The sequence below is a fragment of the Gobio gobio genome, assembly GCF_949357685.1.
Source record: "Gobio gobio genome assembly, chromosome: 6".
Lineage (NCBI taxonomy): Eukaryota > Metazoa > Chordata > Actinopteri > Cypriniformes > Gobionidae > Gobio > Gobio gobio.
Window position 1 is genome coordinate 49,190,911 of NC_137102.1, and position 26,469 is coordinate 49,217,379.

Below are 26,469 nucleotides of genomic sequence, written 5' to 3' on the forward strand. Positions count from 1 at the left end.
CTTGTATCATCTCCTAGTGCTGTTATCTCCTGATTAAGCTGTATTCGGTTCTGTCAAAATAACGCACAGCATTTTTCCGCCTCTCTCATTTTTGTATTCTCCTTCCAAAGATCATAAACTGTAGACCTCTCCGCTCTCTGCAAATGTGTGTGTGTGTGAAGCTGTGATGTTATTAGAGGAATTATAGCAATGGTTTGATTTTCACTGGGATAGTTTCCCAAACGGATTGCGGTTGGCATGCTGTCCCATCATGTGTGCTGCCCGAGAGGGCATGCTGAGTGTGTAGTGTGTGTGTGTGTGCTTTCTGGGATCAGGTTTTAGAGGTCTGTCGAGACACTGTAGGTGCTGACAGCGCTGGCTGCCCTTATGCATGTCTGAAAGAGTTCTATTGACCAGCACTGTAAGACTGGGATGAGGGGGGAGAGGGAGAGTAAATCGAGAAGTTTTTAAAAGAGGACTGGGGTGTCTTTTGACATCTCTGTGGTCTTAGTGTGTGTGGTTTTAAATCCCTTAAGATCAGGTGTCATACACATGTACCAGGTGATGCTGGGCTTTAATACCAGCTGAACTTGGGCAATGACGTGTATGTGTGTGTCTTGCATGCAATGCACATTCCTTTCATTGTCTTTTTAATTCTGGACTGTCAGTGCTGGTTATACAATTAGAGGGCGCAACCTTCCTCTATTGTTCCTTTTCTTCCCTTTTTCGGGTGTAAGAGGTCTTGCACATTTACTCTGGCCAAGATCATGCCCACTTAGACAGGAAGGCGCCGTATGACTGATGGGTAAAGTGACCAACCACGCAATATGCATTTTTCACGTGACGTTTAGAGGAGGGTAAATCTGAAATCGACCCAAAGAGTAATCTATACTGTAGGTATGATGAAGGATATCTTGTTTACTTGCCACTAAATCTATGTTCACCCCGCAGTAGGATTCAGCTGTCAGTTCTGAAGCCTCAAGATATCTCACGTGCATCTCATGCGTCGGCTCTTAAAACAAATAAAATAATTTTTGGTAACACTTTATTTTACACATTTTACATGTAGTTACCACACTGTAAAAAATTTAAGGCCTCTCCAATTCAAAATTTTCTAGTGAGCAATCACATCTAAATTTTTCAATTGGCCAAATTGAATTTCTGTGAATTGAATTTTATCCATTGTGGCAACAGTCTGTTAACATGGGCTCAATTAGAAATAACATGTTGAGCCAATAGAAAAATTTAATTTACCAACACAGTAAAAAATGTCAGGCCTCTTCAATTTAAAATTTTCTATTGAGCGCTCACGTCTACATTTTTCAATTGGCCAAATTGAATTTCTTTGAACTGATCAAATTTAATTCACAGAAATTCAATTTGGCCAACTAAAAAATTTAGATGTGATCGGTCACTAGAAAATTTTGAATTGGAGAAATGTTTTACAGTGAAACTGAGATTGGTACAATTAAATGTTTTAAATTGTAGTCACAATTGTTTATTTCTCACTCTCCCAAAAGACAAAAATGACTAAAAACATAGCCTAAATATATTAAGCAAAATACAGAACACAGACAACAGGGTTGACATTTTATCACATTACTTTATTAACAAGTAAATTCCAACACAGGATATTTGGTGAAAATACCTTATTTTCAATAAGGAAAAACTCTGAATACATTCAATAAGCCTTCTGCATAACAGGATGTCTTAATGTGGTGAAGAAAACGCGGCACTGCAGAGGATAAAAACCTGCAAATAAAAATAACATTAATGGCAAAGTTCCCCTGCATCACATCTGGCAAATGACAGAACAGAAGTTACTTCATTATATAATGAGGATTAGACGAATGAATGGATGAATAAGAAAATCACAAGCTTGACGTGTTTGATATTAAAAGGCAATAACTTAAGCCCTGAAAGAGGCCGACTCCAAACGGCACCGGGGTCGCATGGCACACATATCACACAAACGACTTAATTTACTTATTACCTATTGTTTTAGACATATAAGACATGAGGAAAATAAAACTATTGGCTACCATTAGAGTAAACGAGGTAAACGAGAACACACGCATGAAACCAATGAATGCATGAACTCGTGATTCTACAGAATGTCTTTTAAACTTCATACCGGGTCATAAAACAAAACTGTGGAGAATAATTTCAGTGCTAAATACTCACCAACGTCTTTGTGAGATGAATATCTCTCTATTCTCTTGGGAATGTTTCGGTCTTCAGCACCTGCTGGATCGGCTCCGCGTTTGAAATCTCCACACGAACGGTTTTCTTCAAGCGCATTTTGCGCATGCGTATACCGTTTTTCGGATGTAGGACTTGTTCATCCAACATGGATTTTTCACTTCGACTTCATAGATTGACTGAGCACAATTAAAAAGATTCGGTGAATATACAATTTTAATTTTGAGAGAAGACCTTAAGCTATGATTAGTACAATGCATCTTTTTGCATGGGGATAATTATTTGGAAGTCATTTATTGGGCCAATATGTAGCTAACGATCAATTTTCACAATTTTTCCAAAAAAATTTTTTTACAGTGTGTAGGAATAACAGTCAGTTATGCATAGTAGTTACATGCAACTAACCCTAAACCAAACATTAACCCTAACCCTAATTATATAGTAAGTACAGGTAGTTAATTACTATTACTTAGTACTTGTATAGTAAGCGTGTAGTTAATTACTATTACTTGTATACTATATAATTAGTTCATTATAGTTCATAGTTAATTATATAGTTAATTACTTAATTGTACAATTGCACTGTAACAATGACACCTTAAAATAAATTGTAACCAAATTTTTTATACTACTACTGCTACTACTACTACTACTACTACTATTACTAATATATAATAATTGTAATATTTATATATTATTATAATAATTAATAATGGAGGTATTACTGAAGGATCATGTGACAGCGACGTCATGGCTGCTGAAAATTCAGCTTGGCCTTCACAGGAGTAAATTACATTTTAAAAATAATTTATAACTTATGAATAAAAGTTATTTTATTTTAATAATATTACTGTTTTAATGTATTTTTGATTAAAAATAAATAAATGCAGTGTTTGTGAGCAAAAAAACAAACAAACAAAAAAACAAGTTTGGATTTAAATAGGCAAATGATTAAGAGTCTATGATTGGATCATTACTGCAGTGATTATTATGTTTCTAGCATGTTATATGTTGGCAACAGTTCTTCTTACCGTAATTGATGGAGTGTGTAGCTTTTCATTTCTTAAACAATCATGTAGGAGGACACATTATGGCCATATTCCAGGATGACAATGTCAAGATTCATCAGGCTCAAATTGGGAAAGAATGGTTGGGAGGGAGCTTGAAGAATCCTCTTCACACATGAATGGGCACCTCTGAGTCCAGACCTTCAATTGAAAGTCTTTTGGATGTGTTGAAGTAGACTTTACTTTGGGTGTACTCACACTAGGCGATCTGAACTGTGCCCGAGCGTGTTTGACCCCCAAAGTCTGGTTTGTTTGACTAGTGTGACCGCTCCGTATACCGTGCCCGGGCGCGGGTCGTTTAGCCGTCCCTGGCCTGCTTGAAAGAGGTAGGCCAGAGTGCGATTCAGTTTAGCTCGAACGTGGTACGCATATAGTGTGATCGCAAAACGTGCTGGAGCAAACACCGAACTATTACTACTTGGATACACTTTTCAGTGTAGGGGGGACAATCGTGCTCGGACACAGTACAAGACAACCGTGCCCAGTGTGGGTACACCCTTAGTCCTTGACTCTTGCAATGTCATACATGGCCATGGTGTGTCTTCCTACATGGTTGTTTAAGAAATGAAAAGCTACACACTCCATCAATTAGGGATAGAAGAACTGTTGACAAACATATAACATGCGAGAAACATAAGAATCACTGCAATAATGATCCAATCATAGACTCCTAAGCGTTTGCCTATTTAAATCCATAGAGCAATCTTTTTTTTTTTTTTTTTTTTTGGCCGGGCAGTGTATCTATTCCTTGCTAAAAATGGGAAAAGTTTAAAGGTCCCATTCCGCATGATCCCATTGTTCAAACTTTAGTTAGTGTGTAATGTTGCTGTTAGAGCATAAATAATACCTGTAAAATTATAAAGCTCAAAGTTCAATGCCAAGCGAGATATTTTATTTAACAGAAGTTCCCTTTCAAAGCCTACAGCGAACGGCTGGCTTGGACTACATCCTGGTACTTCCTTCTTTAATTACGTCAGTAGAGCAGTAGAACAGACTTACCTCCGCCCACAAAGAAACGCGAAAAAGGGGGCGCGGTCTTGTTGCTGTCCCACGTGGAGAAGCGGACGTGTCGCGTGGAGAAAAGGAACTGTTGCGTTGAGTGTGTTTATCGCCATGTCGTCGAGACGCTGTTATTTTCATCCAGGAGTCAAATCACCTTTGTTTGGCTTTCCCAGGGACGCTGTAGAGATTATTGAACGCATACATCTCTCCGTTAAGAGGCGTGACCTTTCCAACATGCGCTAAGCTGCTGTCGAATCACAACACAGGAACTGCTGGCACCTGCGCTAAGCTGCGGTCGAATTACAACACGGTAAGCGCTTGCACAATCAGAACTCGTTACGTGTTTCTGAAGGAGGGACTTCATAGAAAGAGGAAATCACCAGCCGTTTTTAGGACAGTGAAAACAGCGGTACACAGATAAGTACATTGTATGAAAAATACTGTGTTTTTTTACACGCGAAACATGAACACATGTTATATTGCACACTGTAAACACAATCAAAGCTTCAAAAAAACACGAAGAACGGGACCTTTAAGAGCTTGAAAGCTGAGGATTGTGAACACATTATGTCTCTGCTCCTCACTTTCTCTCATCCCTCGTTCTCAGTCATTTTGTCTTTTTAACTTGTCTTTAAAGTCTTTCTCTCCCTTCTTGCAGGGATTTTTCTCCACATTTGGAGGGTTTTCATCGTGATTATTGTATATTTCAACAGGTTTAAGGCCCATTAATAATTCTACTGCTGAACGGAACGTCAGGATTTACACCGCAATGTTATTTCCCAACTGGAGATGGAAAGGGATTGTAGTCGTGAGGTCAGAGTTCACCTGAGGTGTTGTGATGTCTCAATGGTGCTAGCGTGGAAGCAGACAGTCTTTCCGTGACTCGTAAGTGCTGTGCCTAAAAGTGGCTGCTGACAACTATGAGCACATATCAGACAAAAACGAGAAAAATGTAATAACTCATTATCCGCCGTCCCGAGCAGTTAATGTGCTGCTCTACCTTATTTCCTCCGAGGTTTAACTGAGGGCTCTAATTACAGTCTTACACAGGAATTTTAATAGTAGCTTGTGCTTTTTAGATAATGGAAACAAGGCCCCTGGGATTAGAAAAGATTTCCAAAGCCCAGAACACAGACAGCGATGAGAGAGGGGTCAGTAAAAGAGTCTCTCTCTCTCTCTCTCTCTCTCTCTCTCTCTCTCTCTCTCTCTCTCTCTCTCTCTCTCTCTCTCTCTCTCTCTCTCTCTCTCTCTCTCTCTCTCTCTCTCTCTCTCTCTCTCTCTCTCTCTCTCTCTCTCTCTCTCTCTCTCTCTCTCTCTCACTCATTTACCTAATTGCTTTATTTCTGTTGGTTTTTTTTTTCATTGTGGTATCAACTTAGCAGAAATTGATTTTTTTTTTTTAATGTATTAATTAATTTATTATATTTTATAAAAAAATATATTTTTTTTCTTTTCTTTTTCTTTTTTATCTATTATATTATTTTATTTTATTTTATTTTATTTTTTATTTTATATTTAATTTTTTTATTATTTTATTTTATTTATTTATTTATTTTATATTTATATTTTTTATTTTATTATTTATTTATTTATTTATTTATTTATTTAATTTAAATTTATTTATTTATTTTATTTTCTTTTATTATTTTTACATTTTCTTTTATTTTTTATTTTTTATTTTATGTATTTTATTTTATTTTATTTTATTATTTAGCAAATCTCACCAAATAACAGAACGCATATGATAGTTAAAATATTTATTTTGACCCCTATCAGTACTTCATACTACTTTATACAGGGCCTGAAATACTAAACGTTTCAGGCCCTATTTTTTACCCTATTCATGGAAAGTGCCTTATCACTCTATCCCTCCACTGATTCACCTTTTCGATGAGTGAAAAGTAAGGAATCAATTACCTCACCAAGTTTGTAACCCTCAGCGGAGCAACTTATTTTCCATTCTGACACAGAGAATGACTGTACTGAAAGAGAAAGCCCCCCACTTATTTTTTTCTTGTTTCTTTTCGTTCAATCCCCTTGCTGAGTGTGCAGTATTCGTCTCTTGGTACCATATAATCATTCTTGTGAACACAAATTTATGGATACAGGAAATTATTATGTGCATTGATGCACTAGAACTTTATGGTCCATTTGATATGAGTAATTAGGAGGAAATGAGAATCTGTCTAGAAATGTTTGGATTACAAATATGGGAGGAGATATTTTAGGAATCTTTGAATTTAAACATTCAGTTGTGTTTGAGTTTAGGCCAGAAGAGTTTAATATTGGAATAGCTAAATGGGGTTTGAAAGGTGGTGGTTCTGGGAATCAGGAGGAAAGAGGAATCCGATCAGCTCTGATCCTGATTGATGCAGCTCTTCGCTGACAGCTAGATGGGTTACATTTACGTTTTATATAAATGCACTCATTGTTAATAATAAATGCCATACACTGCATGAAAAGTGGGATTTTCGACCCCATAAACGCCTGTATACTCCTGGAAATCTCCCTAATTTTCGGCAGTTTTCGACAATTTAGAGGCAGCGAACGTCGCGTTCGTCTGTGCCACAAATTGTCGTAAACGAACCATGACGTAGGTGGAGAGCCCCCCGCTGAGAGACCGCGCGGAGGTGCGACGCCTCTAATTTGCATATGAATAGCAGCGAAACCAGAGAGTCAACGGCCAGACTTGAATTTACTCACTCACTATTGGCTGAAGCCACTACATTTAAAAAAGAAAAATCCCTCGTGATTGGTTGGCAGATCACTGCAAACCAATCATTATTGGTCCCCCTGGCTCATTATAAATGTAAACCCCAATAATAATAATAATAAATATATAATTTATGTTGTAATAATTTGTTTCATATTAATGTTATTGTGCTATGAAGTATTCATACCATCAAGGAATATATGGGAAAATTATACGGACCGTGCCGTTTATTCAAACAAGGGGCTTCATTTATAAGCATACAGCTGTTCATTCAAAGAAAGGGCTTCATTTATAAAACACAGCTGTTTACTCAAAGAAAGAGCTTTATTGTTAAACACACAACTATGTACAGTGCAGCAGTAATGTCTCGTAATGTAAAGTTCGGCGTGCTCCAGGCTGCGAGAGGGCGTTGGCCGCACAATCCATCCAGACACCCCGTCAACAATGCCGTCTTCCTCGTCAAACATGAGTTCAATGGTCGCGCACTTCCAAACGTCCACCTCATCCAGCACACTCTTGCTTCCAGCAACTGTAATACAATCCATAAAGACAATAAGCAACCTGAAAAATACTCACATTGACAAAAAACGGATCTAATATAATAAATCTTACCCTTTTTCTTCTTGATCGACTCCGAGCTAAACTTCGCAGTTTCAGGTTGTTTGTATCTGAAGCTCCGGCGTGTCGATTCATAATACGTCTTACAGGCAGCTGGAAAACAATTACATGAGACTGGTATTAATAAAAACAGTCACGGTAAAATTAAACAAGGAATGAGAAACACATTAGAAGTTACTTACACACAATTTCGTCATGATCAGCGGTTAAATCTGGACTCGCGGAAATCGCTCCAAGCGGATAAGAGCTCACGGCTTCGTTATGAGGCGAGGATAGTCTGTGTAAACAAAATGTGCAGTTTTAAGCTCGGATCTATTAACGCATCCATTTCCTTATACAGCTGAATAAAAGCATATTCTTTAAATCGTAACGTTACATTACCCATGCTCTGGTTCATAGCGACTGCAGTTTGCCTCAGAGTTATGAAGACGAAGACAGCCTCCTGAAAATGAGTCCAAAAAGTTCGTCGCGTCCATGCATAGATTGAGTTGAAGACGGTGTCCTGTCATTGTTGATCACGAAAAAGGAAAGCAGCAAAAAACATAAAAAAAAGTTTAAAGCTCGTCTTCTACGCGTCATGGCCATGACCTCGACCTCGCACCTCATTGGACTAGGGCTCTGATATGGAACGCGCCCGGGGCCAAATCTCTTTATACGAAACGCGTGACTTATGATCGTTTCAACCTTCAACACGCCCTGTTTTCCGCTTCACGCACAGTTTTAACATGTTAAGAAGACACATTTGAACGTGTTTCTTAACGCGCACATTCTGTACATGTCGAAGCTAATATTTTTTTTTTTAAAGCAGACTTACCTTTAGATGTACCCTAGGCTACATACATATTAATATAAGATATTAATTAATTGCTTAACTGACTACTGTGCTAGAGTAAAGTAGCCTAATGTTACAATGTATATTAAGTAAATGCTTAATATTATACAATTATTATAATTTATCTATATGGGTTATTGTTTGTTTTTTAAAGTTAGGCTATATATAATTTCTAAAAGTATAGGCTAATTTACACAGCACATATTTATAACTGAAAACACACACAACTTTATTCACTTTCACATAATAATGTTTTTGTAATTTGGTGTTTAGTTTGTTGTATAGTTTGTTTATACTGTTCTGTCTCTGTTTTGTTTCCAGGAACATCTGATGAGTGCTATAATAAAATGACTTCATTATATTTAAAATATGTTTTGATATTCATTTTATTTATATTATTAATATTTTATTTACCCATAAACGTGTCTTTAGGAAGCCATAAGTTATAGAGACAAGAATAACTTTTGCCATTTAAATGCCACATTCATTTACTGAGGACCCATACAGCCAATGATCATGTGTGAAAACACTTATACATAAATTGATCACTTAGAAATCAAAACTAAGGTTTGAGAAAGAAAGAATATGCATACAACAAAATATATTGTTTCATAGCAGCTTCAGTAACAAGTTCAAAACAAATTCTGCTGTAAACCGGCTCTAACAAGCCAATATAGTGTCAATATTCAGCTCAAGTGACTTCAGTGTTGATTCAGTTCAGTTGATTTCAGTTCAACTGTAAATTCCATGTTAATCTTGAGTACCTATAGAGTAGTGTTGCGTCCGTCATATCTCTGTAGAGTCTTTAGTTTGATCATATTTATAACGCTGTACCGATTCTTTTCGAAAACACCCGAGCTCATGCAGGCGTGCAGAGCTAAAGAGTCACGGACACACACACACACACACACACACACACACACTACATCATGACATTATCCCTGGATAACTTTCGATTCACTATAAATGCCACCCAGTTGTGCATTGTGTAGTTAGATATATGCAAAAACAACATTTTTGGAAATAGTTAAAATAGTTTTGCACAAAGTGTTGCTTTTGCAAGAGATGTCTGATGTTTTGTGTGTAGAGTTACAAGAAATGGAGCCATGTTTTCAGAAATTGTGTGTAAGCAATTAGATAAAACTGTAAATGAATCCAGTTTATTTTAGTTCAGGACTCATAGTCCAGGGGCCTCATTTATAAACGTTGCGTACGCACAAAAGAAGGCGTACGCCGCTCTCTACGCAATAATTGGTATTTATAAAAAGCAAACTTGACGGGAAAATGTGCGGTCCTTCACGCAAGCTCTGACCCAGGCGTACGCACAAAAACGGGTGAAATGAGAAATGGCGACACCGTCGGCAGATGGAAGAAACACGTGAAAGTGTGTGAAACTGTAGACCGTTGTGTAAAAGAAATGGCAATACTGCCTCTCATAAATAACAAGAAGACTTCACAAAGCAAGTCTTACGTAGGCCTAATCGATCAAACGGGTGTTCGTATAGGCACGAACACCCGTTTGATCGATCTGCAGTGTAAAACAAACAAAATCAAACGAAAATTACAACAGATGCAAATTAACCCATATTTGCAAAAAGAAAAGTGAAATATGTTCTGCAATAATATTGGCATGTTATGCAATTCATCCTCATAAATAATATGGTAAACAGAACGAAATAATGTGCAAAACTGATATTCTCGTCATGTGTCCGTCTGGCGGAGCAGATAGGCTATAGATTCAAGACAGATAGATAATTAGGGAGATATATAGATAAATAGATAGATTGATGTATTCATTGTCCACTGGGGAAAGTTGTTTTCATAGTAAAAATGTCTTCATCTGCTACGGAATCATGGTATTCATGCATATGCCTTTAGTTTGTTTTATTTTTGATAAAATAACGTGTCTCAACCATTCAGAAAGCTGCAAGACTTTCCATTTGCACTGAACTAAAGCCTATTTCCCATTTCCACGTAGATTATAACCGACATCTGTAGCTTGTCAGATGCAATTAAATGGATGGAAATAAAATGCCCCATCACAATGCATAATGACGCACAATGGCTGATCTTGCGCTCTTAGAAGATGTCGCAAATGGAAGGAGTCGGAGTGAACGCATCTTCAGACAGCAAGAGGACTTGCTGGCAAACGAGGACACACTCAGGCGATGGAGCGCTAGACGCTTTTTTGCCTCGACTTTGATGTACGACCATTTCTTTTTTATTTCGGCCACGGTCCGAGGTTGTGAGGCTACAGCATTTACGGCGTCTGCAACCTTTTGCCATTCAAGTGCCTTTTTGGCATTAGTAATGCCCACACTGTGCCCTCCAAAACAACATTTTTCTCATCTTTTCCACCTCGCCAACGATAACTTCTACTTCACATTGAGTGACGTTACGTTTTTTTAGTTTTCAAATGTGGCAAATGTGTTTGCCATGATTTCCTCTCTGTGTTTGCCATGATTTCGCAATCGATGAATATTAACTTGTGGGCGTTTCGCGGACTATTTATAGGCAACTATGGGCGTGACATGAAGCCGCAAAAGCTACGCTACATTTAGAATTGATTGTGATTTATTAAGGGAAAACTGCGTAGGATGTGCGTGCGCACGGTTTTATAAATCCGAATATTTCTGTGCGTACGCACGTCCTATGTTTCATCCGTACGCCACTTCTGACGCAAATCCTACGCAAAGTTTTATAAATGAGGCCCCAGGTGTTAGTAATCTGTGCTTAATCTTTGTTCCAGGCAACAATTTTTTAACTCACGATTAACTAGATTAAGGCCTACTCTTGGCATAATTTAAACCAGGAAACCACCTATTGAAAATCTGCATTGATAATTCATAAAATGTGGTGTGAGCTCAATTTAAATGACAATTACAGAAAAACACAATCTGACTTAACTATAAACACACAAACTTGTACTTTTCACATTTATGATTAATAGCCATTTAAAAAATCATTCACAGTGCAGGGTGGAAAAATTAATGTTGGTATGTAAACTGTATGCTTTACTTGATTTATTTGTGTGCTTTGGTTCATTGTCTTGTTGCATCACATAACCTCTCTAAAGGTTGAAGACATGAACTGCTGTCCTGTATTTTTTTATTTTTTTTACATAACATTGGTTATCGCTAATGACATACAGAGTAATTAATCTACACTGTGAGCCCGGACAAGTTGAATCTACTTAAAAAATTGGAGCAAACTGGTTGCCCTAAAAATTTAGTAATGTGAACTAAAACGAGTACATTTTACTTAAATTTAAGATAACATTTTAACTTAAACTTTAAACTTGTTTTAGTCAAAAAAATTCAGAACCTAGATAAAACTCCCCCTGCTGCTACTCTGATTTGCATTTGTGTAGCTCACAGCATCTTCATTTACATGATAAAGCCTCCCCTAGAATTAAGGGGAGGGGGGGTCATGGGGGGACAACTGCCAAGCAAGGCCCACGTCAATTTACCACAATTTACGGCAGTTTTCGGTGTTGCCTGCAAATTGCCGTGCACAGTCGTAAACCTGAAGTTTCACGGCAATCTACAGTGTCACATACTGACGAAAATCCCACTTTTCATGCAGTGATAGTCCAGTGATGTGACAGTTAAGTTATTAATATATCAGACATAAACATAGCCATTTTAAATCCCTTTTAAATAAAATCACATAAGTGTGTATACATTTGGTTTATTTTTATTGATCAGGAATGTAATCACTAAATGTCTGTAATCACTATATGATAATTGATTATTTATTAATTAATAATTGAATCGATTAGAGAATATTTATCTGGCACAAAAAATGAGATTCACTTCACTTCACTTCGTCACGTCACTTCACCCCCAAGACAATGTATAACAACTTATTTCTAGAAAGCTACCCTATTTTGAAAGTTGCTGAGTCATGATGTTGGTAAATGTAAGTATGTTTAACTCCCTCCTGCAGTGGACTGATTCACATTTAACCAATACTGTATCATAACATCCATCAGATAGTGACCCAGATTGTAACGTAACTGAATGAAGATGTTATGACTGAAGCATGACCTTTAGAAGAATTCCTTTTTTTTGCTCATGAAAGTTCCTAAACAACAGAGTTCTGTCTGATTTGGTTTCCCAGTGCATCGTCTTTCAAAATGTTGTTTACATTGATGTTTTGGAGAGGCAGTGACATTAGAGGCTGGCTACATCCGTTTGCTGGGAAACCAGATTGCAAATCATGTGTGAGTGATTATGAAAAGCTGCAGAGAAACTCAAATATGCTCGTAAACAGAATATTTACAGTTTAGAGTGAAATATGGAGGAGAGAAAAGGAGATCTGAGACGATAGTAGAGGAGAGAGACGAGAGGAAAGTGAGCGTAACAGTCGCTGAGTCAGCCAGTCTGGGGTCAAATCCTCAGCACCCTTGTGTTAGAGAATCTTTTTAAGAGAAGTGCGAGAGAGAGAGAGGATGATTTAAATCTGGGAAGCTCTATGAGGTGGAGTGTATGTGTCCAGACCACAAACTTGGCTGAGACAGAGAGTGAAGAGAGGGAGATAGAAAACATATAGGAAACGAATACAGCCATGCACAGCTTTGAAACGTTCATTGTGACAGACAATGTGTTTGTTGTTTGTTCGTTTGGTGGTTATAAATTCCAGAACTTAGAACTTCCAGCAATCTTCAAATGCAAAACATAAAATGTTGGATGTGCCACAATTTGAGCCTCTCTGCTGATTTCTGAGGGTGTTGTGGGTTAGTAGTTAATGATCTGGGCTGGTAACTGAATTTATTGTGGAATAAAATCCAGATGATGCATGAAAAAAATACTGTAGAAAGTATTAATTGGACCATATTATTGTAGAACAGCTTTTTGGGTGTTGCTGTTGAACTGCTGGCGCTTATCTTCAACGAGTTCTGGTTGGTTTTGTTGAGGTGAGGATCTCTCTCCTCACCTCGACCTATGAATGCCACCTTATAGTTGTTTTCGCTCATTACATTTTTGAAAAGTGAAGGTTCAAGTCTTTCAGGCCTGTGAATATGAGTTTTATCATTGGACATTCTCAGAATTGTGCCGCTGCTATACGGCACATGCCATCAAGTCAGTAGTTCCGTGGGTCGGAAGCTGTGACAAGGGGAGAATGCATGCGGAGATGCAGAGTTCACAAATAGATCACACACACAGACACCGATCATTAATCAGATTGTGTATGTGTGAGGATCCGCGTGGCAACAATGAAGCCAAACAAAGCAGCCAGAGAATCACAGTTCAAACACGCACTCAAAGCCAGACCTACATGAAAAACAACCCACTAACTAAACAGTGGAACTGGCTTCCCCTCCCATGCTGGCACAGCCACAGGCCTCATTCTGAACACTGTTTAATTCAACACCACTGAGATGTGCTGTGATGTTGTTCAAACAGCGCTGGCAATTGAAAAAAGTCATTTCGGCATTTCCTCTTTAAAATGTGCAAGAGAGCGGCTAGATGTGTTTTTGAAATGTAAATGCAGTTGCAATGTATCTGTGATGTTCTAACAATGTAATAATGTTCTATCTATCGATCGATCAGGAATAACATTATGACCTAATGTCCTAATATTGTGTTGGTCCCCCTTTTGCTGCCAAAACAGCCCTGACTTGTCGATGCATGGACTCCACTAGACACCTGAAGGTGTGCTGTGGTATCTGGCACCAAGATGTTAGCAGCAGAATATTTAAGTCCTGTAAGTTGTGAAGTAGGGCCTCTACGGATCGGACTTGTTTGTTCAGCACATCCCACAGATGCTCGATTGGATTGAGATCTGGGGAATTTGGAGGCCAAGTCAACACCTCAAACTCACTGTTGTGCTCCTCAAACCATCCCTGAACCATTTTTGCTTTGTGGCAGGGCGCATTATCCTGCTGAAAGAGGCCACAGCCACCAGGGAATACCGTTTCCATGAAACGGTGTACATGGTCTGCAACAATGCTTATGTTGGTGGTACGTGTTAAAGTAACATCCATATCGATGGCAGGACCCTAGATTTCCCAGCAGAACATTGACCAAAGCATCACCCTGCCTCCACCGGCTTGCCTTCTTTCCATAGTGCATCCTGGTGCCATGTGTTCCCCAGGTAAACGACACACACGCACTTGGCCATCCACGTGATTTAAAAGAAAACGTGATTCATCAGACCAGGCCACCTTCTTCCATTGCTCCGTGGTCCAGTTCTGATGCTCATGTGCCCATTGTGTGACCGGGGTCAGCATGGGCACCCTGACTGGTCTGCGGCTATGCAGCCCCATACGCAACAAACTGCGATGCACTGTGTATTCTGACACCTTTCTATCAGAACCAGCATGAGAAATTTGAGCTACAGTAGCTCGTCTGTTTGATCGGACCACACGGGTCAGCCTTCGCTCCCCACGTGCATCAATGAGCCTTAGCTGCCCATGACCATCGCCGGTTCACCACTGTTCCTTCCTTGGACCACTTTTGATAGATACTGACCACTGCAGACCGGGAACACCCCACAAGAGCTGCAGTTTTGGAGATGCTCTGACCTAGTTGGCCCTTGTCAAACTCACTATCTGTCTTGTCTGTCTGTCTGTCTTTCTATCTTTCTAGCTATCTATCTATCTAGTCCGTATGTTTTTTTTCTATTTGTTTATCATTATATCTTTAGATATAGCAATCTATTAACATGACGTAGACAGGTAAACACACACAGTTTTCCTATTCACCCTGTCTGTTTTTACCTGTGCTAGAGAACGAAAACTTGGGCTCAGAATTAGAACCGTAATGGTTCAGCCTATTAGCCAGAACGTTCTGAATTTGGGGCAAAAGAGCACTGAGAAAGCTACGCTGCCTCTGGAGCGGATTCTCCCACGAACAAACTTCATCACACACTAACGCCGCACCATGCAACTCAATACTCCCACAGAGAGAGACTTACACAAACATGACGATTGAAGGAAAAGTCTGTCTTAAAAACAGACAGTCCTCTGAAAGAGATATTAGTTTTTTAAGCGGTGGGCACATATAGAGATCACATGCCTTAAATTGGCCTTGCTCATTGCACACTGTAAAACTGCAGCCAAATGTCCACCACCAAACACAAACACACAGTCAGCCTGTAACTCAAGGCCAGGCGCTCACAGCTCCCGCATGTGTCTTCCTCTGAGACTCATGGGGTAAAGCATAGTTCAGACCCCATCTAATCACACCCAGAATGTTTCACACACTGGCATTTCACAGATATTACAAGGACGGACAGGTGCACGCATACTCACCAGACAAGAGCAAACCTCTGCTTTCAACAGTAGGTAATTGAGTAACAGTTGACCAGTGGAATGACCCATTGTGCTTAGCGTCACAGATCAGGGTGTCGCTGAGGTCAGTTCTGTCTCTCTCTCTCTCTCATACAAGTGTGTCATGCCTATTTTCACATGCTTTTGAATCTTATTAAAAGTCTGTGTTTTCATTTAACCCTCTGGGGTTCTTCGGGTCAAAAATGACCCAAAGCGTTTTATATATATATTTTTTAAATCGTAGCTTCATCGGAATGGTCCGAAACTTTGTGACTTTATTGGTACTTGGTATATGAACACCCAAAAAATTGGGTACAGGATTTGAAAAGTCTAAGTGGTCGTAAAAAAAATTGTCACACTCAGGACCATCGGGTCAAAAATGACCCCCATAGGAAATTAATCCGAAATTGGCAAAAATATGAAAATAGAGTTTTTTTGTGCATACAATCTACAAATCAGCCAGGATGCAGAATAAAAGGACTCAACAGTGCTGTTCATTTCCTATGGGGGTCATTTTGTGATCAGAAGGTACTGAGTGTGACTATTTTTTTTTACGACCACTTAGACTTTTCAAATCCTATCCCCAATTTTTTTGGGGTGTTCATATACCAATTACCAATAAAGTCACCAAGTTTCGTACCATTCCGATGAAGCTACGATTTTTTTTTTTTATAAATTGCGTCGTAAATAATACTCCATACATAGGCCCTGTTTACACTGCACAAAATTCAAGTCAACCGAAACACATTGCTAGGGAACTATTATGAATTTTCTTCAACCCGTTCTGGTTAGATTCATCGAGGTGAGGATCTCTCTCCTACTTTTTTAATAAAATAGTGTGGGTGAAAAAAGTAATCACATAACCAGTAAAGTTTAAAACCTTTCACATTGGAAGATTAAAAGATGAGTTAAAGGGGACATATTATGCAAAATTCACTTTTGAAGACAGATGTGTATCCACAGTTTATGTAAACAAACAGCCGATAATGGTAAAAATCCACCCAATACTTTTTTATAATCCCTATCAATCATTATCAATCTCTCATAACAGGCTGTTCCAGATTTCCCCCTACTCTTACGTAAGAAACCCGCCCATGACTGTTGATGATCTGCCCTTTTAGTATAGACACACCCCTGAGTGAGAAGCACAGAGGCCGCCAATTCTGTTTACTCACTGTATCAGCTAGCTAGATTATTACAATATCTGTGCCAGAAACATTAAAAATAATCTATTGTTGGATGTACCAACTTAAAAACAGACAGTCCTCTGATACCCATAATGCCTCATTACCTTAAAGGCATCTCCATAGACTCCCGCCATCTGAGGCACTGAGGACACAGTGGTTGAATTTAATTTGTGAAGGAAATGTGCCGAAGAATGATGTATTTGGCAAATCATTTTACGCATGACTGTTTCAAAGAGCGTCAATACCAACGCTTCATGCTCTAACTTCATATCCAGAACAAGAAAGAATGGCACTTCATATTTTGTGAATGTTTGCAAATTTCCTTCCTGATTGAGCTTTCTAGAATGCTTCACGGGCTAATATGGCTAAAGTTCCTTGACTGTATTCACAGAGACTAGAGCTGTCATTAGTTTTATCCTGAAAACGCTCACCGTCTGCGTGATTCATAAACACATATTTATTATGCATTGTATAGTCAGGTGACGGACGTGTTACGTTTCCACACGAGCCCCTATAAAACAATTTGGTAACACTTTAGAATAATGGTCATTAGTTAACATTAGTTAACTACATTAGTTAACATGAACTAATAATGAACTGCACTTCTAAAGCGTTTATTAATCTTTGTTAATGTTAATTTCAACATTTACTAATGCATTATTCAAATCTTGTTAACATTAGTTAATGTACTGTGAACTAACATGAACAAACCATGAACAGCTGTATTTATATTAACTAACATTAACAAATGTACAGCTCATGGTTAGTTCATGTTAGTTAATACATTAACTAATGTTAACTAATGACCATTATTCTGAAGTGTTACCAACAATTTATAGAGTAACATGACGGTACATGCTCGTCGATGAGTTGAATCAACGTAACTAACAACAGTTACATAAATGTATCCAGTAACCATTCAGAAACGTCTAGGTGCAGTCTAAAAGTTGCAACCTCTTCCTGAGTCTCTCCATCTGTGTCCGACTCCGGTTCAAACATGCAAGGCTGCACTCTACAACTGGTTATTTTTGACATTTTGGCTGCGATTTGTTTTGTTGTTGACGGAGTATCCGAAGCTCATGTAAAGGAGCTGCTGGAAGGTCGGCGGGGAGCAGCAGCTCATTTGCATTTAAAGGGACACACACAAAAACGGCGCATTTTTGCTCACAGTCAAATAGGGGCAAGCTATAATAAGCTGTAAAAGCTATTTGACAAGCTATAATAAATTATCTGGGGGGTATTTTGAGCTGAAACTTCAGACACATTCTGGGGACACGAGAGATTTATAATACATTGTGAAAAGGGGCATAATATGTCCCTTTTACACTGAAAGAATGCTTACTCGCCTGTCAATCATCCACTGTGTTAAAACAAGGGTTTTCAGGAAAATAGAAACAATAATTTTTTTATATTTTTGATAACCTCTGAATGTTGATGAAATTAACAAATCTCGAAACATTATTGATCCCGTTTACACTTGTATTTAGCATTATCCCATTTCAAATGAATCACTGACGCAGATGTTACATGTTCATATAGTGCTGGGCGGTAAACCGGTTCAAACCGAATACCGGTGTTTATTTTTGTTATGAATTTTGATTATACCGCAATATGTCGCTTAAACAACCTTAGGAACGCGGCGCAGTGCAACACTGTTTGAGAGGGGTCCCTTTTCACTGTTGCACTGTAGTTAGGACACAGCTGAGGCCCTGTCCCAAATGGCACACTTCATGTGCACTTTCGGTCTTGTGGACTTACAATGGCCGCTGCGTGCGAGTCCACGAGACCGCAGGGTGTCCAATTTGTCATTTTAGGTTTCAGAAGGGTGCTCGCTACCGCCCCCTTTGAGGTCGATATGCGCCCTCAATGCGCACTTCTGCCGAGCCCGCACTGGTGTGGGTTACGCCGCGGACTTCTTCCCGGCAGTCAAAGCGGCATTACGTCGTGAAAGTGCGGACTCAGAGGAAGACCGTGAGGGTTTAGGGTGCCATTTGGGACAGGGCCTGAGATCACATTACAGCCTATGGTTGAATAATAGGGCAGTATTTGAGGGGACAGCCATTTTTAGTGGTATCCGAAACCATAGTGGACGTTATTGTGTGCACTCATTCAATCAAACATTGCACCACAATAACGAGTGTACAACGAGTGTACAGCCGATGTACACTCAACGGCTGTCCAACGTTTTCATTCACTCCTTCAAGTGAACTGTATTAGTGGACTAACTTAGGGAATAGTGAAAAGGGTGAGGGTTTAGGAGGCGATTTTGGATTCAGCCTATGATTGCGGAGAATTCAAACAACACGCGGCGCGCGCAAGAGAGCAGTTTCTGTGCGAAGTTCCGTGATGAGTTTAACAACGCTCACCACATGGATCAGATTCAGAGCAAGGCGGGCACGTTTACGTTTTTTTATGGACATATTTCATATCCTCTAGTGCTCTAAACATGAACCAGCAGCGTGTATGCACACATATGTGCAAACAAGGACACTGATACTACAGCCATAGTCTGATCACGACCGCAATGAGACGATGGATTATTCTGATACACCGAAGACAATGATGTAAGTTAATAGACTGAAAATTCAAAGAAGAACGGGCAAAAAAGTTAACTGCTTTATTCTTTGTGTGTTAAATTACGTGTCATTTGTTGAGAGACTGTAGTGACTGTAGACTCTTAAATGTATTGAAAATATCCGTAGACCTTTTAAATGTTCTTCCGCTTTTCTCCCTCGTTTTGGTAACTCATATTTTAAAATTCATGTGTCTGTAATGAGTGTGTTCTATTGGTTGTTGTCTCCCCACAGCATCATTTTGTGGGGCTTTGCAAACCTGTATTAACTCTAGTGTGGAATTTTTCTACAATTTTCACTCATGACGACTGTAAAATAGGTAGAGAATGTGGTTAACACCCTGTCATGCATAGGGGGAAAAAATACCGTCATATACTGCGAAACCGGTATTGGAAAAATACAGTGATATACATTTTTGATCATACCACCCTGCACAAGGTTCATATGTAAATGTTGAGAGTGCTGAAATAAATAACCAACAGAGATTCCAAGAAGTGTCGGTGGGTTCATTCTAAGCCGAAGACATTTTGATTGAAAGTCTGTCATGATTTAAAGAGAAGATTTTGAGGGTTTATTGATAAAAAAAAAAAAAAAGTTTTTATTTATGTTTTATTAACATACAATTAGCCAAGATTCACATGAATAAATTCCCAGACTTTCTGAATGGAAAGTAATTTGATACCGGACATAAGAAAACTTAATCTGGATATAAAATAAACTTCTTGTAATTGCCTGAATCTGAGATTGTTAGGATATTAAAATAAGTTTCTTTACTCCCTTTTTATTTTTTTAAAGAAATTTTCTTTATCAGAATTGCAGCTGATTTATAACCTGAATTAAATATAACGAGGTGACTATAGGATGCAGAAACTACCCATGCAACTTGTTAAAATGCATGACTGTTCAAGGATAACCGTTGTATATTTGAGATCTCGGCCCAAAATCCACCGCTGGGTTTATTTATGAGGAAACGATGGTTCCCATGCTGTTCGTCAAAAAGGAGAAGGAAAAATATTTACAATAGACGGTAAATCAATAAACTACACAGAATGCAACAAAATCAAAACACAAATATTTTCCCAGCACTCCCACATTTTTGGCTGATACCCATAATGCCTCATTCCCTTAAAGTCTTCTAAAAGTAAAGGAAAGACATTGATTCGGTTTATTATTATTCATTACAGCTGATATTTAACACATGTTAGGGTTTAATAATGTTTGCACAAGGTCTTAAGTATATTAAATGTACTGATATCAAATATCTTAAATATGCTGTAGTTTGATAAATATTTTAAATGTTCTTTTCCTCTTCCCTGCTATGATGTCCAAAAAGACATCTGATTCTTATAGACTCTGAGTGCGTTTTTAGTGAATTTTGCAATACAAATCATGTATATTACTAACTTGCAGTGAACTGATTGATTTAAAGACACTAAGAATGTAATTTTTAGTTTTCAGCCGTTAGAAAGAAGCTAAATAATAACGTTTGCAGAGCACATGCAGTTAAGTTTCATTCTTGGGTCTGATTTCTTTGCATTCAGTGGTAAAGGCCCGTCTCTAGCCTAATAATTAGGGGTGTAACGATTCGTTTTAACAACGATTCGATTCGTATCACGATTTGAGGTTGTCGATACGATTCAAGGACGATATTGGTTCATTTAGAACGATACGATCCGAAACGATTCAGTCACTTGAAATCGATTCAGTAACTTTTTAGCCAAAAATTGTGTGACTGAAATAAATATCTGGATACTGGTCAGTGCAGGTGAAGTTTCATAGATTCCTGTTGTTACTTGTAAGGGAATCAGGTATCAATTAATTATGGATCTAAACAAACAAGTAAACAACAATTAATTGAAAATGCATTCACATTTTATTTGAATAAAGTGCAACCAACAGTTTAGGTTAAATTAACAGGAAGTTAACCTTTTCTGCTCTCAATTTCAATATTCAATACATTTTCAATAAAAGCACAGTAAGTGCAACCAACATTTCAACAGTAGGTTAACCTGCTACTTCTGCTTTTGTTTTCCAACATAAAAATATTACAATATTAATATCAAAAATAAAATGCAACTAACTTCTCTTCAGGTTTAATTAATAGTAGGTTTACCTGCTACTTTTGCTGTTGTTTTTCAACATTAAAATAATACAAATACAATATTATTATCAAAAATAAAGTGCAACCAACATTTCTTCAGGTTGAATAAACTGGCTGAACCTGCTACTACTCTCAGTTTAATAAACAAACTATATTTAACAAAAGATAAAATGTAACCAACTACTCTTCAATGACTCTACATACATTTTTTTGTTCAAAAATTTCAACTGATCAACATGATCTGACCGCAGAACACTTCTCTGTGTGTTCACTATGTCGCCAGCAGTACTAAAAACCCGCTCTGGTGGCACACTGGTGCCAGGAATGCACAGGTAACATTTAGCAAGGGTTGAAAGTACAGGTAGCTCTTTCTCCTGGTGGCTTGATAGGCTTCTCTGCCATCCGCCATACTATGTTTTGGTTTTCTTAGCGCTGCTGCTGGTGCGTGGCGATGATGTCACAGATATGCAGACTGAAACGTTTAACGCCTTTATCATTAAAAGTGCTAAGAAAAAACATCCATATAAAGTCTGACGTGCTTAAATCAAATGCTTTATTTCCTATTATCAATACAATCGACTGATTACCTTTTAAAACGATGTTAGATCGATATATGTCGTCCGGAAGGCCAACTTGCCGAGCACAGATCGATGTAGTTAGATCATAGGAATATAAATCGATACATCGATGTAGTTGATCAATCGTTACACCCCTACTAATAATCATACTAGGTGTTTCTTTGTAATTTTTTTGGTGACAATTTCCTTCAATTTTTTCAGTTCACCTTGTTATTCGTTCAGGTTGTAAAGCGAGTGAAGATTGTCTCTTTCCTGTCCTCCAGCCTCGTGCCCGAGCTCCCAGAGCAATGACAAATGATGCAGGAGATAAAGATTTATTAATGCCAAATAAAATTGTCATTATTAAAAGTGACTGATAGGAGAGGGCAGAAACTGAGGGTAATCATTTGGAATGCTGTAGTCGAGTCTTCTTTGGCTAATGGACTGGTGACGTCTGCCGGAGCTTTTAGTGGGATGAAACGCCATTGATTAAATGTGTGTGTAAGAACGAGGAAGAGACAGAGGTGAAGGAGGTGTAGATATAAAAGCAAATGCAGATTGTGATCCTGTGTTACAGCAATAGTCTCTAATGAGATGAACTGGTTTATACACACACACACACACACACACACATTTGTTTTTTCATCATGGTGGGGACTTTCCATTGACTTTCTTTGTTATTACTCTGAGATAATTCTATTTTCTGTCCCATAACCTTACACACAACCCCCTCAGAATCCTTTCTGCATTTTTAGATTTTCATTAAGACTTTATTTAGTTTGTTTATTAAGCTGTTTTCCTCTTGGAGACCGTTGGCTGCTTCCCACCATGTAACTGATTTCAGGTTTTACTGCGCTTATATGAGGACATTTGATCCCCATAATAGGCAAAACCAGAGCCAGACACTCACACACGCATAATAGGCAAAACCAGAGCCAGACACACACACACTGTCTCTGTCTTTCTGTCTAATTCATTCATTCATGGCTTTAATGTGATCTGTTACCGTCTACTTTTCCATTAGAGTTTCATTTATCACTAAGACAAACACACGCTTACATCATCCGTTCCGACTTCCCGAAGGAACAGAGCATCACCACTCTCTCATCTCTGTTCCTCTCTCTCTGTTTTTCAGGTGGATAAGGTATGTGGTCACTCTTCAAACGTGTCCTCAAGTACAGTAGGGGCGTTTCCTCCAACTTCAGTCACACCTCCACCTGTCAACATCTCACAGGACGTTCCAGGAGCCGATAAGATAGGCATGTTGGCGCACCTTCACAGGTTAGGATGGATCCCTAGTTCTGTCACTAAGACTTATTTATTATAAAACACATTTTTACAGGTCTTTGATATTCAATATTGTCTATTGTAATACATTTGAATCAGTATTGTAGAGTAACATGAGTTTTTTTGTAATCTGAAAATCTGTCTGTAAATTATAAACTACCACCAATATTTATATTACATTAATATACTTACTTTATTGACCAATACTGATAACTAATATGACATTCAATATTATCATATACTGACAGATGTATTATATAAATAACATATTAATGAAAGCATTATTATTTGGGGTTGGTAAGATTTTTGAATATTTTTGAAAGAAGTCTTTTATGCTCACTAAGTCTGCATTTATATGATCAAAAATACAGAAAAAAACAGTAATAGTGTGAAATATTATTACAAATTAATATAACTGTTTTCTGTTGCAATATACAGTCAAACCAAAACACCTTCAACATTTCTCACATTATCACAGTTTATTTGCTATAGTTTAGAAAATGGTAATAAAATATGGCAAGAACTCAGCGTTAAACTGTGTCAGAACAAATTAATCTTGATAATGTTTGAGAACTTTGATAGAAAGGTATGTAATGGATTACAATCAACCAATCAGCTGTTACATTTAAGTGCACAGTTAGATAACACCAATTTAGGTCAACCAATTACAATGCTTAATTTTGTTCAGTCTGTGGTCACATGAGCAATTAAAGAAAAAAACACTTCAGCAAAACATGGTCAGGTCAAAGTGTCTGAATAATTTTGGTCCCAGATTGTTTTCAATTTTATTGGTGGTCCACTGTATGAATCATTTTTGGGTATAATATGTCACAGTTTACGTTATTAAATGTTTTGTCATATCTTCATTAAATTATTAGCCAACTATCCATTCTAAATACCGTTTTTCTTAATGGTCCAATATTGAATTTTACTTGCTTCAAATGAAATTAAGTGTTGTGTAGTAAAAAATAGATGGATAACTTTTTAACAAGGCCCACACATTGCAGATACCCATCACTAAGTGGTAGGCTGGCAAGGACAGTGCTGTAACTGGCACTGAGACTGTTGCCTGCAGGAACACAGAGAGATAAATGGATTAAAGTTTTTTCCAGAGTGCAGGAGTCAGTGGAGGAGAGGACAGCAAACACTCATCACCGCACGAATGACATCATCTCTGCACCAAGAGTCATGGAAATGCTCTGACCAGCAAGCCAGGAGATTTATAAATTAAACATTTTAAAGGGTTTTCAATGGGTAGCTAGAGTGCTCAATCATTAAGACAGGTCAGAGGTCAAAACACAATGTTATATTTAGTTAAAATAACTAAATATGTTACGTCCATGTTGAGCACAATGGACCTCAACAGCAGGGTTCTGGAAGTATAAATGCCATTCAGAAAACATAATCAATAATGTGTACAATTTTTCAGCTCTGAGGTTAAATGCAAGTATATTATGCCAAAAATTATTAGGATATTAAGTAAATATCATGTTCCATGAAGATATTTGGTAAATTTCTTACCGTAAATATATAAAAAAAAATATTATTATTAGTAATATGCATTTGGACGACTTTAAAGGTGATTTTCTCAATATTTTGATTTTTTTGCACTCCCAGATTCCAGATTTTTAAATGGTTGTTCTATCCTTACAAAAAAAAAACATACATCAATGGAAAGCTATCGCTTACAGTCCGTTGCCAAATCTGGATTTAAGCTCCCGTGGCTTCCTCAGCACTTGATACACAGTGATACACTTGATAAAGCACTTGATAAACTCTTCCAGGCCTCAGCTACAACTACAGTGTTGAGGGCAGGCCAGATTAGACTCGGTTTGCCCAATGGAGACTGGTATTATGCTAATTAAATTTTTTATTACATTGTTACGTAGGTATGTTACGTTGGAATTGCTGACGATTTGTTTCAGTAGTTCAGCATCTGTTCTTTCTTCAAATAATTGACTTATCGGTAAGCCCCTCCCCTTGAACGCAGAAGAGCCAATGGCAGTTGTGTATCAGTTGCATGAGGACCGGAACTCAGACATCTTTAGGTTTCGGTGCCATAGAGAAACATTGGAAGATTTGAAGTTCTCATCGGTTTGATGGTGTTCATGCTACAAAAATGGTAAAACGATGTGCCTGGGATACTTGTAACACTGATTCCAGTGAGGATTTTTTGGTTGTCATACTCTTATTAAAGGGATAGTTTTCCCCTGAAAATAAAATTAAAGCCATCTTTTACTCACCCTGCTGTTCCAATGCCCTATGTCCTTCGATCTTTTTCGGACCTCAAAAGCAGAAATTTAAAAAATAGTCCTGCACGTGCTCCTTCCTATAATGGCAGTGAATAGCGACCAGGCTAAAACATTACAAAAATTATACTAAAGTATCACGCAATGATACAGTGAGATGCGTGCCATATATTGAAATTGTTCAGGAGGCATACTATAAGGTTTTGCGGGGTGGCTAAATCATACGAATTTGTACAACCTCACTCGTACGAATTTGAACGCTTTGTCTAAACCCCAGTGACGGGTAGGTTTAGGGGCGGGGTTTGAGGTAGGTAATTCGTACGAATTCATACGGATTTGGCAACTCGTCAAATACGTACGATTTATGTATCCGTACGAGTGAGGTCGTACAGATTTGTACGAATTAGCCACCTCGTAAAATATGTACGAATTGTTGTGAAATCGGGTTGACATTTCAGTGCCTCTCCATATTAAACGGGTTAAATGTAATTGCATGAGGCTTCTCCCACTTGCATTGTGAACTTTAATCCATTGTGATCCACCATATTTATTTTAAAATCTTTTATATATCCCTCCATGGCAAATTTAAATCCCACTGGAATGCTCCTCAACGAGAGGTCTTGGGATAAGGTTTTCACACTGACAGCTGTCATTGTAAGACAGTTAGCAACTGTTTGTTTGTCTGAGTTAGAAACAGTAACTAAGGGGGGCGGGGCTTACCGATAGGTCAATTGCACACTGCTTGAAAGGTAATATTCGAAAAAGTATAATAGGGGCACTTTAAAGCAACTGATTCGATTTCGTCATTTGCAGTGCTTGCATTTAA

At 38.1% G+C, this 26,469-nt stretch overlaps 1 protein-coding gene across 2 annotated transcripts in view; it reads left to right on the forward strand.

Moving 5' to 3' along the window:
- The window catches only part of gpc5c (glypican 5c), a 217,465-nt gene that overhangs the window by 57,490 nt on the left and 133,506 nt on the right, over positions 1–26,469 (forward strand). For both annotated transcript variants that reach the window (XM_079819171.1, XM_079819172.1), the window contains exon 4: positions 23,243–23,388. In XM_079819171.1, the coding sequence (XP_079675297.1) occupies positions 23,243–23,388 (146 nt within the window). The remainder of the gene's footprint in view (positions 1–23,242; positions 23,389–26,469) is intronic.